The sequence below is a fragment of the Stegastes partitus genome, unplaced genomic scaffold, assembly GCF_000690725.1.
Source record: "Stegastes partitus isolate 25-593 unplaced genomic scaffold, Stegastes_partitus-1.0.2 Scaffold6, whole genome shotgun sequence".
Classification (NCBI taxonomy): Eukaryota; Metazoa; Chordata; class Actinopteri; family Pomacentridae; genus Stegastes; species Stegastes partitus.
Genome location: NW_007577737.1, coordinates 58,386 through 75,668, shown reverse-complemented (window position 1 = coordinate 75,668; position 17,283 = coordinate 58,386). Strand labels below are relative to the sequence as shown.

At 44.5% G+C, this 17,283-nt stretch overlaps 2 protein-coding genes across 2 annotated transcripts; one reads left to right on the top strand and one right to left on the bottom strand.

The window, feature by feature from the left end:
* The first annotated feature begins 2,325 nt into the window (after nucleotides 1-2,325).
* Nucleotides 2,326-4,646, top strand: rps27.1 (ribosomal protein S27, isoform 1). The gene is made up of 4 exons (XM_008280420.1): nucleotides 2,326-2,395; nucleotides 3,014-3,122; nucleotides 3,220-3,330; nucleotides 4,391-4,646. Exons 1-4 carry the CDS (start codon nucleotides 2,390-2,392, stop codon nucleotides 4,417-4,419), a joined length of 255 nt encoding a protein of 84 aa, XP_008278642.1. The 5' UTR covers nucleotides 2,326-2,389; the 3' UTR covers nucleotides 4,420-4,646.
* A 655-nt stretch (nucleotides 4,647-5,301) lies between these two features.
* LOC103356304 (small conductance calcium-activated potassium channel protein 1-like) lies at nucleotides 5,302-10,437 on the bottom strand. Its single transcript, XM_008280408.1, has 9 exons — nucleotides 9,592-10,437; nucleotides 9,229-9,324; nucleotides 8,576-8,863; nucleotides 7,845-7,966; nucleotides 7,355-7,496; nucleotides 7,155-7,265; nucleotides 6,598-6,725; nucleotides 5,633-5,702; nucleotides 5,302-5,532 (listed from the first exon to the last, which is right to left on the bottom strand). Exons 1-9 carry the CDS (start codon nucleotides 10,435-10,437, stop codon nucleotides 5,302-5,304), a joined length of 2,034 nt encoding a protein of 677 aa, XP_008278630.1.
* Nucleotides 10,438-17,283: the final 6,846 nt, after the last annotated feature.

Genomic DNA, 17,283 nt, shown 5'->3' with positions numbered 1-17,283 from the left:
TCCCTTCAGTCGCTTTTGTTTTGTAACATGTCAGGCGAAGACATCGGAGGATGAACAGCGTCGTTCTCGTAAACAGGCTGCGTGTGAGCTGAGGACAGCGTGGCACATGAAAGTCCACATGCTGTACCCAGAACAGCCAACAGAACTGTGCCTACAGATCCATTTTACTACTTTATATCGCTCAAGGTTGGAGTTTACACCAAGGACTAACACACAGAGCAGCCAAATGCAAAGTAGTAAACACAAAGGAGCTGTTGCTATAGTACACTACAGTCACCAACCAAGTAACACTCACTGATTTATCACCAGTTTTTGACATGTGACTGGCGTTTCCAAACCTTTAGAAATGAACAATACGACACACGTGTTATGTCAGCCTGAAAGACGGCTAAATCATCATTCTGTAGCGTCTGATGTTTTCATGTAAGTAAACTGCTGACATGTGTATCTACAAATTTACAGTTTCATGGTCCTGAAGTGATGTTAATTCCAGTGTAAGACATGGGTGACAAAATCAACTTATTTCTCCCAGACCACTGAAGCTTCAAAACACTTTAGATTTTTTTTTTTAATGATTACAGTGACTTTTAACTGTTTTAATACATATGATGATGTGAGAATATTTCATTAAGGCAGACTTGAAGAAACTGAACATAAATCTCTGAGACCGAGGACAGAACAAGCTGCTTTGGTCTCTTAGGTGCCACCAGGGGACCCCAGAGGGTATGAGAATATAAACTCTTCTAAATTTTTACTGTGTAAAATGTTCACACACTGGAAAATACAAGCACATTTACTCAAGTGCAATTTTGAGGTGCTTTACTTTGGTGTTTCCATTTTATGATGCTCTTTATTTCCACTCCACTAGATTTCAGAGAGAAATACTATACTTTCTACGATATTTATCTGACAGCTTTAGCTCCTTTAAAGATGGAGCGTTTACACATTGGGCACTATAGAGCTTTAAAATACACAACCACACATATTTAATGGTTAAAACTGTGGTTTTTAGGACCTCTTACAAAAAGTGCCTGCTTATAAGGAATGTTTGGATTTGTTGGACTTAAATCATAATTTTAAAATGATTCAGGTCATTTTGTGTAGTAGATAATACTGTAGGTTCTTCATCTTAATATTAAAGCTAGTTAGGTAAGTTTGTATTGTATGTAGAGTCCTTTGTTTGCTCTAAACCTCAGTTTTAAATTATTCACATAAATGTACATAATAAGTAATATTGTGGCACCTTGATCTTAACATTAAATTAGTCAGGTCATATTGTAGGTTCTGAACCTTAATGTTTACTAGTTCAGCCAATTTGTATTGTATGTACATATATATATTATATATATATATATATATATATATATATATATATATATATATATATATATATATATATATATATATATATATATATATTTTAAGTATTCTATTCTATTCTATTCTATTCTATTCTATTCTATTCTATATACCCTAACACTGCAGGATCTTAATGTTAATATTTACATTTGTTGGGAGAATTTGTACCATTAATCTTATTTGTGTAAAACCACTTTGGCTCAGTGTCTGTAAAAATAACAGTGACATGGCTTTTTTTCCCACAATAGTAGTGGTTGTGTTTTCAAATTAGGACACTTAAAGATAGTCAAACAAACAAACAAACAAACAAACAAACCTACGAAATTGAGAAATATTCCAATGAACTAAATAAAGATTCCTATTAGTAAATTTAGTAAATAAATAAGGATTTCTATGACACAGATGAAGTTTCCTAGAAAATGAAAAAATATTTCTAATAAATGAATAAATATTCCCATTAATTAATTATTTTTCCGATTAAATAAATTTTTCTATGAAATAATAGACATTCCTAAAAAATAAATACATCAAGAAATTATTTGTTTTTGCTATGAAATTAAAAGATCTTATAATGAAATGTGTAAATGTATGTATGGAAATAATGCATTAAAAAATAATTAATTAACAAATATTTCCATGAAATTAAGAAATATCTACGTAAAGTGTCCTGACAAATATATAAATATATCCTTTTAGAAATAGAAAACTATTCATTTATTACATTTATTTATATATTAATTACGACCTTATCTATTTATTTCATGTCAAGAGTATAATTAAATACATAACGGCAATCTTGAGTAAACTACAAATGTATAAGAGTATATATATATATATATTGTAGTCTACAGTAAACAGAAGTACGTACTTCTTTGTTTTTTTTTTGAGTCTATAAAGTAAGCAGGGCGGAGTTTGACCTCACCAAAATGGCCGCTGCGTCTCTTCCGGCTCACGCTCAAACGGCGCATCGATATGAGGCCGTCGCTTCCGGTAATGCCTCCTTTTCGGCAGCGGCTCTTTCCTCGCCAACATGCCAGTGAGTACACACAGCCCGACGGAAAATCACCAACTGACCGTATAATGTGGTGTCAGAGAGCCGGCGCACGGCTCAACATGTAGATAAGAAATTAGCGTATCGAATGGTGCCGGTTTTAGCAGGTTTCGGTGTGTTTTGGTCCCAGTTTCGTTAAAATTATTGCGCACCTTTGAGCGCATTGCGAGCGCATTGTGACACAAGATGGCTGCGCACACACCGCAAACATGGAGCCAGTTGAACGTAGACAGCGATAGCCCAGGATAAGCTAACAGTAAATGTCAAAATGTAGACTTATTGTGTCGTTGGGTTAGCGGCTATGCTAGTTTAGCTCTAGTTGCTGAATATTGGCAAAAATCGGCCGCGATTGATGAAAAATGCGCAGTCTGTTACCTAATCCAAGAAATGTAGGCCAGAGAGGAGCCTGAACGAGGAGACGTAGCAGAACAAAACAAGTCGGCTGGTGTGATTTTACTTCAAATAACGGACCACAATCTAGTACTTTAGCCTTTTCTTTATCACGATCGCTTGTGTGTTATTTCCACTTTCTCCATTTCCTGAGTATATCTGATCAGGCTCACTAACCTCGCCTTTTATTTCCCTTTTTCTCTCTCAACGCAGCTCGCAAAAGACTTGTTGCACCCATCCCCTGAGGAGGAGAAGAGGAGGCACAAGAAGAAGCGTCTTGTTCAGAGTCCCAACTCTTATTTTATGGATGTTAAATGTCCAGGTAGGGCTCTGGTGATGACCATGCAGATGATGGAGGGGTTTGTTCGCTGCATGGTGGGAGTCCTGGTGTTAACTGGTGTTCTCTGTGTGTTTTCCAGGATGCTACAAGATCACGACGGTGTTCAGCCACGCTCAGACAGTCGTGCTGTGTGTGGGCTGTTCAACAGTCCTCTGTCAGCCCACTGGAGGCAAAGCACGTCTCACAGAGGGTCAGTATGCAGCCGCTCGTCCACAATCGACTCAGGGTTCATTTGTGTAGCTCAGTATCGGTGTCTGGGGCTGGTGTTGCATCTGCAGCTCAGTGACGCTCCTGCATACACTCAGATGAATTAAAAGGAACACATTTCTCTAAAATCTGAGTTAGGGGTGTATTTTATGTCTTTTTATGAGATGGTGACACTCAGTAGGAAGATGACAGGAAATGTGTGAGATGCAAGAATGATCCTCGGCCAGATTTAAACTGGTGGTGAACAGTCATGTTGTCCAAACTAGAGTAGTTAGTCCTTATATCAGATCCTTTAATACTCATTCTTTGTATGTTTGAGGCCTGGCACACTTAAATTTTTGCTTTTCGACTGTTGTCTTACCAGCTTTTTACTGGTAAAGTGGAATTTGGGGTCAGTTATTTCATTCAGGTGTGAAAGCTGCATCATGTCAACATGTGGCGTAGCAGGAACCACTTTGTCTACATTTTTCATAATAGCTTTGTAATAAATGCAGCACATCAGCTGTTTGCAGCAGTTCTAGTTGATTTGATGTTTATTACATACATATAATTATTACACTATTATACAAACTCCATTTTTATGTGCTCAGGTGGCGTTTCAGACATTAACTAAAGGGATTATTATTTATATATCGACACATTTTGAAGCCGTCGGCCGCACTGCTAAGTGACTGGACTTCCTCTATCGTGGTCTTCCAATCTCATTCCAGTGCCAGATCAACCTCAGTTAGCAGAAGGGTTGAGCTAGACCACTGGCTCCCCCCTTTCGAAGGCTGAGAACAAACACTTGGTGTCTAACTATTGTCTGCTGCTGGCTTTGTGTCGTTTGTTTCATCTCCTGCTGCGTCGGTGTCGATTCTTTCCGTGCAAAGTAAACGCAAAACCAGGAGATGTTGACCTAATCAGTCACATGCTGGAAAGATGATGACTCTCGGATCAGCGCCGCGCAGCACAATGGCCGTGTGCACCGCCGGCAGTATTTCTGTACTGTAAGGCTTCTCTTTTGTCAGCAGCCGACTGACTGTCATTGTCTCCTCTGGCAGGGTGCTCATTCAGGAGGAAGCAGCACTAGCTGTTCTCCCCGGAGCTGAAGGGGGAGAGGAGGGGATGGACCGGTTGATATCAGCGTCTTCTGCCTCCATGGCGGTGGCAGACCCGGCGGTTTGATCCGAAACGAGACCCGGAGACCGACTGGGCAGCAGATGGATCTCCACCGTTCACCTAGACAGATCGCTTGTTGCTGTAACTCCACCCTCCAACCCTGTCTCTCTTAATAAAATATTGTTTTGGCTAAAGGAACGCTCTGTGTGTGGTTATTTTTCTGACTCTTTAACACGGGTTCATGTTTTATCTTTATAGAATGAAGCCAAACTGTGTTTACATTTAGTTTTTATTACACAATCAGAAAAAAATGCAGTGTTCACAGATAAAAGCTACTCACTGGTGGGAGTTACAACAATTCCCCAAAAGTTTCCAGGATTATTCTTATTTTTTTTAAAATTAGGGCTAATGTTGATGATTCTCTGATTGACTGGTAATCATCAGGTGGTTCATCAAACATGAGGAAACTGACAGGGTGACACTGAATGTCCAAAACCATTTACTAGAATTAAACCTGGAATCATGAATAACTTCAAATTAAACAACTTTCTGGGCAAAAGTTTTTTTCCTTCAACTACATACTGCAGCTCTAACGTTGATAAAATGTTAGACGGGTTGTTTCACGTATTTGCTGTCGCTCCAGGAAAGAAACCTTCATAAAAAGTGACTAATTTCTACATTTTTCTGCTACACGAAGTGGGTCTACCTATTTTTACATACAACTGTACACACATCTGTACAGCCTCCAGCTCGTTATATACACACACATCTGTCCAACCTCTGTGAGAAACACAAAGTCCCACCGTGATCATTTCAGCTGCATCGTGGGCCGATGACTCCTCCTCCGTCCTCTCTACCTGTCGTCCCCGCTCACGCTGGCCGTCTCCGACTTCACCTCCCTCTCTCTGAGCAGGTGTCGGATGGAGGAGTTCTGGGTGGACAGGGTGCTGGACAGGAGCGGCATCAGGCTCCTGAAGCCCTCCCTCAGCTCCTCCACGTGCTTCTCCAGGCTGTGGATGTGCGAGTCCAGCTCCCCCCTGCAGCCCTGCACCTCGGTCAGCATGTCGTACATCAGGTTCTGCATCTGTGTCAGAGTATGTAGCAGGAAACGAACACAAGGACCTGATTAGATGGTGCCTTGGTGGGGGTTTGGACAGAACGATGCCTTCGCTTGCATCTTTCACCTTGTTCAGGTCCACGAGTGTGTTCCCCTGATCGGCCAGTATCCTCTTCTCAATCTTCACCCTCCGCAGCCTGCAGGAACAGTTACTTCCTTTTATGAAACTTTTACAGTTCAGTCGGAGAGACTTTTAAAGGTGTGGTGACCAAAAACAAGCCATAACACACTCAACAGCTTTCAGAGGGAGGTTTAGCAGAGAGGCCTTCCAGTAAATCTGTTTACGGGGAAAGAACACATTTATATCTTAGATTTGATTTTGATAGAAGGAGTTCAGTTAAAACAAACCAAACTTGTGGCCTCAAAGGAAAATTGTAAGATAATAGCGGATAATAAAGAGTAGTGTAGTGGCGAGATAAGTAGAAAGAGCCATAAAGTAATAAAGAACTGACCTTTACAGTGATATCTACTTAGACGTAGCAGTAAAACCCTGGGAGTGCGCCGAACTGAGCCAGGAGGGCTTTATATTATTTATTTTGTTCTATTTCTTTCTTTTTTTTCTTCCTTTAAGCTTTTGTTGGACGTGATGTGAACTGTAAGGGCTCACGAGTTTGATAAATCCTTCATTTATGCACCTTTAAGCTCTGTATCTTCACACAATGACAATAAAGGGATGTTAAATCTCACTTTAGGCAGATCTCTCCATCAACCTGCGTTTCAACAAACTGCTCCACTATCCATAAATGCTGTGATTTTGTTAAACCGACCCTTTTAAGTAGCCGGGCAATTAATTTAAACTGCTTCACCATAAAATTAGGCCTCTAATTTTGTGCTTGGCTTAAGACGGCCACCCACAAAACATCACTTTAAAACCACACAGAGAGAAACTTCTTTTGAAACTGGGTGGGCGCTGGTGAGGCAGGAATGAGTGACACGTAGTTTTCCAGGATGTCAAATCTGAATTGAAGCACTAATTGCAGGCGCTGATCAACAAACAGGTTGATCAGAGGCAGCTTCCTCTGAGTGTCTTACTGGTGGATGGCCAGCAGCAGCTTCCTCTGGTGCATGCGGACTCTGGAGTGGTCTTTCTCTCTGGCCAGCTTGGTGTGCTTGTAGATAAGCCAAGTCTCTCTCAGCACATTCGCTGCAGCAATTTTTATCTAATGAAAGGAGGAAGAAAATCCGCAGGTGAGTTATTGTATGTTTCCGCACATAAACTGCAAAGTGCTTTTTATTTACTGCAAGCGTGGAACAACTCCAACAAACTACATTCCTTCCTTCCGTTCTACTCTTGTGTCTCAAAGTTTCCCCCGTTGCAATTTCTCTTGCTTTTAGCTTATTTTAATTAGCGCTGCTGTTTCAGTCGAGGACAAAGTATCAGTCGATCACCGCAGGATTGAGAAAACGAGACATTCTGCTGCAAATGATGTTGACGTGTATTGAAGCTGGGTGAAGTTATTACACCTGCTTGCAGACTTATACTCGCTCCTGGGGTTTTCTGATGCCAATAAAAGGCAATTTAGACCATTTGCACACAAAAAGGCCTGCGTGTTGTCGAGTAAAAAGAGTCGTGAGGCGCTGCTATTCACCCTCTTGGTGATGTGTGAGTCCATCATGAAGTTGTGAACGTGTTTCTCCGCTCGGGTCAGCTCCAGCTTCCTGGCGACCACCGCCACCACCAGGACGGTGCAGCCGGCCCCCTGTGAGATTCAGAATATGAGCTGTTTGTTGGAAAGATTTTGGCAAATTCACCAAAGAGTGTTGGGAGTGTCAACCTTGAATCATTTACCATGATCCCAGTGAGGAGGCAGATGCTGCGTCCACAGTAGGTGTGAGGGACCACGTCTCCATAACCGATGGACAGGAAGGTGACGGAAACCATCCACAAGGCCTCCATGTAGTTGCTGCTCAGATCTCTGTAGTTGTGGTGTCTGCAGGAAGAAAAAGGCACTTTTAACCCTCACATGAATCTTGAGGTATTTTCACGCAGCTTTGGGGAAAAAAACAAACTTCCTGAACATATCTGCTGCAGGTAAAATATGAATGCCTCGACTTTCTTTTAGTACAAAAACAAAAAAAAAAAACACAACCTGTCACATTACCAGCCCCGTGTCGGCATCCCATAATATTTGCTGGTGCAGATAAAGTGCAGCGGAGAGAAAACTAGGATTCGTTGCTGCAGCAGAAACATTAAAGCGGTGCTGTATATCTGCCAGAAGTTGGATGATAATTAAATATTAATGATCCCTCAGCATTGACTCCATGCTGTCCTTACATACCTCTCGCAGACATGTAAGCCCCACGCCGCCACGATCCACAGGGAGACGCTGAAGATCATCAGCACGGTCCCCGGGTAGGTGGTCATCAGAGTTTTCCCCACGAACCGGGTGTTGAAGTGTATCTGAAGATCAGACAATGGGATGCGTTACGTCATGATTTTGACAGTAGTGGCCTACTTAGCCAGACTATTTAGGATAGCACCTGTCAGATTATGATTATATAATATAGAGGAGATGAGGGATAAGAAAAACTTGTTCTCAATCTGGCTTGATACATGGATAGTAGGTTTGGTTTTGCAGAGGAGGAGGGAGGGAGAGAGGACAGAGGTTGTTTTCATCACTCTTAAATAGTATTAATAAGGCAGAAGGATTAGCCAGGTGGATATTATCGAGTGCGGAAAAGAAAGCAAAGGAGAGATGTAGAGGGTCATGGGGTTCATGGGAGCGAAACTGTGATAATCACACCTCGAGTGTCACTTGTCTACAGACCTCACGGCCCACCTAGGCATAAGAAATAAACACATGTGCATGAAATGTTCATAGAAGAACAAATAATTGTCAGGAATGTAGTCCTAACATCCTGGTGTGCCAAAGCTGCCACAGCTCTGAGACTCATATTCAGATTAACCTCTTTAATTTAAGCGTGTTTTGATGTCATCACAGTACTATCCAAAGCCAGTTAAGCCCAAAGCCAGATTCGTGCAGGGTCGCCCGCACTGATGACCTCCCACCTTGTTGAGCGCTCCGATGCTGCGGGAGGCGGTGTCCGTGAAGAGGCGGCTGTGCAGCATCATGGCTCGACCCAGCAGGTAGAGCCGCAAGAACATGGGCAGCGCCAGGACGATCTCCAGCTCCGTCTCGGACAGCGTCATGCGAATCTTCCTCTGCTGGAAGTAATCCAGCAGGCCCACCGGATAAGGGTGGATGGCCACTGCCGCCAGCTCCAGGGCGATGAGGGCCAAGCGGTCGGTCGTCATGGCAATCCGCCAATCTGCTGCGCCGATGTCGTGCACGTAGAGCTACCGGGAGGGACGGGGAGATGGTGTTATGGTTAAACTGACATCTCTAAAGACCTGATGTGCTTAAATCTGTGGCAGAAGAACACAAAAGTGTGACAACTGAAACTGAAAATCCTTCACATGAACACATTTTAGAGGGAAAATCCTGATTTGGAGACTTAATGGTTCAAAAACTAAATTTAAAACATAAAAAGGATTAAAAGTGGCTCCTTCAGGGTAAATGGGGGTTCTGGTACTTCACAAAATCTTGCCACAGATTTGAAGAGGTAAATATGTGAGCAGATCAGTGGAGGAGGACTTGGGTTTAAAAAGAGAGAGAAAAAAAGAAGCAGCAGTGGTTATGTAAGGATGAGCTGATCAGTTACCTGCACCTCACAGCAGTGATAGGCTATGATGAGGCCGATCAGGATGAGCGTCGACACACTGATGACCGACTTGAGTGTGAGGGAGTAGATGGAGCTCTGAGGGCGACATAACGTGACATCACCGTCAGCTGATGACTGTCATTACAAAGCTCAATTTATGAGATGACATCATCAATCCTGTGTAATCTTCTAATCTGGTGCACATCGTGACTTTGCTGTGCATTTTCCTGCTTTCCCTGATAAGGATGATACTGATGGGTACTAACTGTAGCTGTACAGTGAAGTTTATCTCTGGATTCTTTTACCGGACAGAACTTTTCTAGAAGGACTTGTCAGGGCCTCAGTGTGGCTCTGCTCTCTCACCTTGCTGTAGACGCTCCAGGAGAGCTCCGTCTCCATCACCATCATCACCACCCCGAATATCCCCACTGCCAGGGCGCAGTCGTTCAGCCGCTGCCTCCTCAGGAACATGGACCTCCTGCGGACCAGCCGCCAGCCGATGTTGTGGGTCCTCCAGTACGGGTCGTCCTTGTCGACCATCTTGTGTTTGGGGCTGTGCTGAGGGCTGTGGTTGGGGCTCGAACTGGGACACTCGGCTCCTGGCAGCAGGCCTTTGCCCTCGTTTGGGTCCTGACCGTACTGAGAAGCTCCCTTGTGCATCTGCTCATCCTTGTTGGTGATGATTATCTCTGGGAGACTCTGGCGGTCGTGCATCTCCATGGAAACATTAGCTGACTTGCGGCGCGCTCGACCGTCCACATCCCTGACGTCCAGGTGAGGCCTGCAGGGGCCTTTGAAGGGCGAGCCGCAGGGGGACATGGGGACGTCGGTGAAGGATGTGACGTTCTCCTGCAGTCTGCTAGCTCCTGTGTTTTTGGCTTTGCACTGGTGGTTCTTGGATGCAGGTCTGCTCCCCTGTGACTTTTTCTCGCACTTCTTCTCCTTGCCTTTGGCTTTGTCTCCCTTCCTGTTGGGGCGAGGTGAAGGTGTGACGTACAGGTGGCCGTTGTACAGAGGCGTGGTGGCCATGGCCTGGGTTCTGTCCAGCCACACGGTGTGCTCGGGTGCTGTCTGGACCGTGTGGTGAATCCCACACTGGGGCGGGCAGGCCTGAGGCGGAGGAACCATCCTGGGCGGGAGGAGAGGGCGGTGGTCCTCCAGCTCGTCTCCATCCACCACCGACAGGTTCATGGAGGCGGAGTGCTCCATGGCGCGAGGGGTTTAACGGTCTTTTAAAGAGGTTGGAGTGGAGAAGGCGAAACAGAGAGACAGAGGAGAATATTAGACACCAGGCGCCGGATACAGTTTGAACAGATGGCAGCAGCATTATAGAGGAAAACTGCGGCTGAAGTTTCGCTCAAGGGAAGCTTAGTGAACACAGCTTTCCTAAACGTTTCCCCTCAGCTGACTTTATATGCAGCAACTTTTGTTCTTTTTTAGATTTTCAAACCGTTTTTCTTTACATGTCGAATTGTGAACAGCAACAACATAATGAATCGAGATTTTAAATGTTTTCCTCTCACATATTTCACCTTTTTCTTTCTGATTTTCCAGTTTACAATCAATCCACCACGAGGATGAAAAAAAAAAACAGGCCTTAACTTTTACATACACGACAGTTTCATCTGGTTATTTTTCAACTTTTTTCAGTTTTCAGTCCTGAAGGTCACATCAGCCTAAATCATGGATCCAACAGTAAAATCCTGTTAAAAACACATCAGTTTAAATTTTTTTGAAAACCCATAAAAACTTACCCCAGTAAAGCTGCAAACCAATCAGCTGCGGTGCGTTCACATCAAAATATTCCAAACGTCCGCACTCTGCGTGAGCGAAGTTTCCAGCAGTCCATTAGCAGCCTCAGCATCACAGAGCTCCTCCCATAGATCCAAGCGGAGGTTATGAACTTCTCCTGTATGTGACGACATAAGAGGTAAATACTGGTGGAGCTCCATTACACTTTCAGGCATTTATTCCCCTTTATGGTTTATGATCGTCCACCATCGGAGCATCTTCCTTAAAGCTGGAGGGGCTTAATGACTGCAGAGACTCTGAGTTGCAGATGTTGCGTGGGGCAAAGGCAGAGACTGAGTCATCTGTCGGAGTTTTTTTAGCCGGGATTGGCAGATTTCATCCTCCTTAAGTGTGTGTGCGTGCGTGGACGTGCGTGTGGGGGTCATGCATGGGTGGGCTGGTGTCGCTCCTCTGTGACGGTTTTCAGATAAGAAACGCTTTTTATATCACATTTCATTTGCATTAACTGGCATAACGAGAGAAGTGTGTTATACAAACTTTAAGCAAATAAATAAATCTAATCTTGGAAGCGGAATAGCAGCCCTCAATGACAATTCAGCAGATTAGTAGCAAAGATTAATCCAGTGAAACCGAGATCTGATACTTATGAGCTTATGAAATATCAAATATGTCACCCCTGAATCGAACAATATGCGCAGAGCAGAGCGAAGTATTAAGCATTAAAGTCATAACAATGACATTCAGCACCAGTTATTTATCTAAATCCTTGTGACAGATGGGTCCACAGATAATAGAGCTCCCTCCAAATGGAAAGACCCAAGGGGCAAAGGGTGAACACAGCATATCCGGATAGTAGCAGGATAAAGGACGGCATTATTTAATCTGAAGACAACATGTATTTAAGGATAAATAGAGGGAGAAGGAGGCTGAGTGGGGGGAAGTGGACGTGCACAGGTGGGAAGAGCTCAAAGCGCGGTGGTAGTCTGATCATCCATTCTGATTTTTTAACTTCCTCAGAGGTCCCTCCAGATGCAAAATAGATTAATTATGCTGAAACTCCTCTGTTCTGCCCTGAGACTTAGCCAGATGCTGCTGTCTGGATGTTTTTGTTTTGATATTCTGCAGGCGGTGAGCTCCCAACTGTCTGTGCCTCAGTGCGTGACTGTCAACACCGAAGCCTCGCGGATGCTCTCCGGTAAATACAGAAGATATCTCGCAACATCCTCGCACGGAGAGAGAGAGAGAGAGAGAGAGAAAAAAAGAAAAAAAGTTTGAAATATGACTATTTAGTTTGCTGAGATAGAGCAACACCAGAGATAGATGCGCACGGCGCTGGCTACAGAGGCCACAAATGTTCTTAAATTATGTCGTCCTTTAAATAACAAGATGCTGAAAGGATATATGCACATCTGCAGGGCCTCAAATTAATTCAAACCTCCTGCCAAGCGCTCGTAAATCCTGGCTGCTCTAGCTGGTAGCTAAGTATGTCAATTCTTCTTGCCTGCGTGGCCGGTAGCCAGCGCATCCTCAATTAGTCTCTTCTATAGCAAATCATCCTTTGGCTGCTAAGAAAGTGAAATTAAACTGTGATATTTTGAGCTGACTTATGGCTGAGGCTGGTAAATGGCAAATCTGCTTCTTGCCCTCAATCTTCGGGGAGTGCCAGTTCATCTTCTGGTCAGAATGTTAATTGCTTCAAACCTCATCCGTTGGGAAACATTCGTCAAACAATAAACAAGTTCCATCGGGATGCAGATGGCGAAGACAAATGTAGTGTTTTAAAGGTTAAAGGCCACGATTAGGAGCAGTCTGACATTTCGGGACATATGCTTACTTGCTTTATTGCAGAGTTAGATAAGAGGATATGTTGATGCAAAACAAGAGAAAGTCAGCGTACACGTGACACATAAACAGTCTGATTTACTTCAAGGATTCTGGCCGTCACCGTTGTGCAACTTGAGAAACAGGTTAAAAATGGTTAGCCTAGCTTAACGTAAAGACCAAGAAACAGCTTGCCGGTTTCTGCCTACAGCTCACTGATTAATATGTACAGACGGTTGACAAATTGAAGTTAAAAAACAGAACCTTTGACCCTGTTATGCTGTGGGAGACATTTTGCTGGCAGGGTTTGGGTCCACTTGTCCCCTCAGAAGGAAGGGTCACTGCAAATCAATAGAGAGCTGTTCTGAGCGATCACCTCTGTGCTGCCATGAAACATTTCCATCCAGGTGGGAGGGGGCTCTTCCAGGATGACGAAGCCTCCATCCAAAGGGCAGGAGGGGTCGCCGAAGGGTTTGATGAGTCTGAAAATGATGTGAATCGTTTGTTACGGGCTTCGCAGTCACCAGATCACGACACAACTGAACACTTTGGATAATCTGGACTGATGTGTTAGACGCTGTCCACCACCATCATATCATCCAATCAAGGAGGGGAATGGTGTTTATCCCTCCAGTGAAGTAGTCTTATCAGTTTTATTTTTTTTCCCCTACAAGTGCTTTAAATGACAGGACTCACGACACCTAATTAAAACCTTCTGCCATAACAACATTTAATGATTGTCAATATGATATGAAGCCACTTCACTCATTAGAGATACTCAGTGAAGCTTCTGGATCGATATTTGGTCTCTCGTGTTCAATTTTCAAGTTCTGCACGGCATCAACTGGCTTCTGATTCAGCTGTGGTGGTTTAGCAAATAAAATGCACTGTAACCAGCTCATGTTTTCTAGTTAATATAATGTTAATGTGTACTTTTGTTAATTTCAAGTACTCAAAGATGTCTAATTTTTCTCGTCTGACTTCTTCAGAACTTAAAAACATGAATCCTTCTACCTTGAGAAATTTGACTTAAAATTAAGAAGCGGATAAATGAGTTTACTCAACTCATTAAATGATGTTTTTCTGGAAAAAACTGTCTATCTTGTTATGTTTTGCATCTCTGCACCATGGATAACAACCCTTTAGACCGACACCTGGAAGGAGAGATAATTAGCATCGATTGATTACTGACTTGGCGTTGACTGATGCAGATTATCTCAAATTGGCATTGTCCTGATTAATCGATCAATTAATTGGTCTACCTCTAGTTTGGGGTCAATGTATTCTGACTCACTGGATATAGACTGGGCTGCAAGGTGACTCGGTGGTTAGCACCGTCGCCTCGCAGCTAGTAGGTCGCCGGTTGGCGTCCCAGTGAGGACACCCGGGATCTTTCTGCGTGGAGTCTCCATGTTCTCCCTGTGCAGCGTGGGTTCTCTCCGGGTTCTCCGGCTTCCTCCCACAGTCCAGAAACATGTTGAGGTTAATTGGTGATTCTAAATTGTCTGTAGGTGTGAATGTGAGTGTGCTTGGTTGTCTGTCTCTAAGTGTAGCCCTGTGATAGACTGGTGACCTGTCCAGGTGAAGCTGCCTTCACCCTGAGTCAGCTGGGATAGACTCCAGCCCCCCATGACCCGAGTGAGGATTAAGCGGTGTATAGATGATGGATGGATGTAGACTGCAGTTAAAAGCCAATCATTGACTGTGTATTTCAGGTGACTTTCTCCTCTTCCATTGTCTGCGTTTTCAGGTTTTCTACATCCCCTTCACTACGAGAAACAAAAACAACAACCACCAAGCAGCAACAAAAACACTGACAATTTCAAATTCTGCCAAAGGTTTCACAATAAGGTGGTAAATTAGCCATTTTAATGACAACACTTGCCTCCCTGCATGCAAATGTTCCCCCATAGCCGGTCACTTTATCATTATTTTGAAGGGACACTGTTGCTGCATCCTGGGCTTACCGCCACGCAATGCGACTGTAATTGGTTTAAGGAGATATAAACAAGCCTGAGCATTTTTTCCCCCGTAGCAGAGTGATAAATAGGTGCAGTCAGACCATTCTGCACACTGCTGCGTCAGCACTAGAGAACAGTTTGGCTATGCAAGACTAGAGTCAGTGTGAAGCTTCTAGGCAACCAGTTGAGACTCCAGAAGGTCACCGCTCTCATCCAAGAAATACTCTGGCACACAAAAGCCCCCCAAAAAATCCTCAGCAGACTTTAGAGGTATTGGTTGTTACACCAAGTGATGACAAAGAAAAATGTGTGGAATGAAAAAAGATGATATCGCTGATTCTGTTGAATTAATTTTGATATTTTTGGTTCATTGTGAGTTGGACAGAAACCCGATGCTGAACCGAGCGCTCTTCGATTTCACACCACGGAACCTTATTGGATTACAGTCCACTTTTATCCGGCTGCCAGGGCTAACTGGGACAGGATATAACTGCCTGCTAGGAGACAACTCCATCTACTGAACTCCATTCAAGACGAGAGACAGGAAAAAAAAAGCCACTCTGACAAATCAGACGTCACAGGCGAATGGATGTATGTGCTGCTTCTGTCGATAACACCCTATTAAGTGAGGGGGGACGTGTCAGCGTAGGAGAGGGCCTAATCCAATCAGCAGAGTAATTAAAAACACACAGCACAGCAGCCCCGATGGCTGATGGCTGCATTGTCAGGGGCGGCATTCAGCATTCAGCACAGAGGGAGGGGTGGGCGGCAGCCGGGCCAGGTTAGAGCAAAGGCTACCAGTGCTGCTGTGCAATTACAATCAGGATCAAGAAAATAAATAAAAAAGAAGAAGAAGCAGTGAATGTTGAGAGAGTGACCCGAGATGGTCGTAATCCTCTGCTTCCATCACCGTTAACAGGGCTTCGACTCCACACCCTGCTGTCCTCACTCATCTGCTGCTATTGTTTCCTAATTAGGCCTCTCTTTATAGCCCTGACTCTCATCATCTTCTCGTATCATTTCACCCAGTTTCTCCCTTGTTAATTAACACCACCACCACTTCAACCTCACTCCTTCCCCAGGAAAACCCTCCACCATCCACCCAGCCAGCCAGCCAGGCAGCCAGTGTGCAGTTGGAGAACAAAACCACCAGATGTCACCCACGCCTCAGTGCCTCTCCAATCTGGATTTTTATGAAGCGTAATGTTTTTGGCACTGTGTCACCCTGGTGCTTGGTGCATAACAGGAGCTTTTTTTTCTCCCTCACACATGAACTCAGAGTCAATTTCCCTCCCATGTAGGCAGCAGTGTTGCAGGGATGCAGCAGCAGCAGCAGCAGCAGCAGCAACAGGATGCTTCCCCTCTGATGATACATGGCTGAGGCTCATCGACTGTCCTCGCTCCACACTTGGTGCAGCTTTCTCTGCTTTTAACCGGTGACTTGGACCATCCTTCTTTTTTTTTTTTTTTTGCCTCCGAGGGGGCCACTCTCCATCCTCTGCGTGCAGCCGAGCATGAATCTGCTGCTCGGGAGCGTTCTGGGATGTGTGACAGGCTGCCCGGGAGAGGGGGGTAATTCCGAAGGGCAGTAGAAGTAATAGGGTAATCTATTATACAGTCCGACTCTTTCTTCCTCCTCTCTTGCCCCCCCTCCCCCCTCCGTCTCCCTCAGTTTCTCGCTGCCTCTGCCCTTGCATCAGCATTTCACGAGAACAAATGAGAAGTAGGCCTTAACTATGCACATTCTCCCGTTTGCCCTCCTGCAGAGCCCAGCACTTTCTCAATTAAAGCCCGAGTCCGTCTGCCCCCTCTGATTCACAAACTCGCCCCCCCCGTCCCCAGCCATCCTGCTCTGAACTGGGGGGTGGGGGGGAGCTCCTGACACACTTGCCAGACAGTGTCCAGCCCAGCAGTGCGTGACCACAACCACTGTGGTGTGTTATCATATGTGAAACCAACTGCCATATATTTGTGACACGCTCACGGTGGGGATATGTGCACCGAGGAGGTGGGGGTACGCAGCTCAGGGTTCACTGCATGTTTCTTTCCTACTTTTGGGATCAATTTGTGCACAAAAAACAGCCACAAAGAGGGTTTTAAAGTGCAGCTAATCAGAGCGGTTAGATGAGACTTTTACTAAGCAGCTCCTCTTCTTGTCTTTTTAAAAAAATTTTACCCTCATATGCGACTGTTTGACCTATTTGGGGACTTTTTCAATCAATTCTCCATTAAGATCATTTAAAACCACGCGCACTGTCTTTAATAAGGTCGACTCATGGCAATTAAAAGCCCTCCCTCCTCCTCCTCCTCCTCTTGCTCTGTCTTCAGCCCCCTTTTCACCCCCATCACTGACATTTCTTTCTCCATTTTAGTCCCACCTCCCAGGAAGAGACAGAAAAAGAGAGAGAGAGAGAGAGAGAGAGAGAGCAAACAGCCACCATCTCCTCCTCCTCCTCCTCCTCCTCTTCCTCTTCCTCCTCTTACGCTCCCCTCTCCTCCAGCTCACACCGTTTCCCCTCTG

Coding starts and splice junctions, on each gene's coding strand:
- rps27.1 (XM_008280420.1), top strand. Junction 3,123..3,219: donor TATGGATGTTAAATGTCCAG/GTAGGGCTCTGG, acceptor TGTGTTTTCCAG/GATGCTACAAGATCACGACG. Junction 3,331..4,390: donor CAAAGCACGTCTCACAGAGG/GTCAGTATGCAG, acceptor CTCCTCTGGCAG/GGTGCTCATTCAGGAGGAAG.
- LOC103356304 (XM_008280408.1), bottom strand. CDS start 10,437: ATGGAGCACTCCGCCTCCATGAACCTGTCGGTGGTGGATGGAGACGAG. Junction 7,967..8,575: donor GCATCGGAGCGCTCAACAAG/GTGGGAGGTCAT, acceptor TCTGATCTTCAG/ATACACTTCAACACCCGGTT. Junction 5,703..6,597: donor CTGCTGCTGGCCATCCACCA/GTAAGACACTCA, acceptor CTGTTCCTGCAG/GCTGCGGAGGGTGAAGATTG.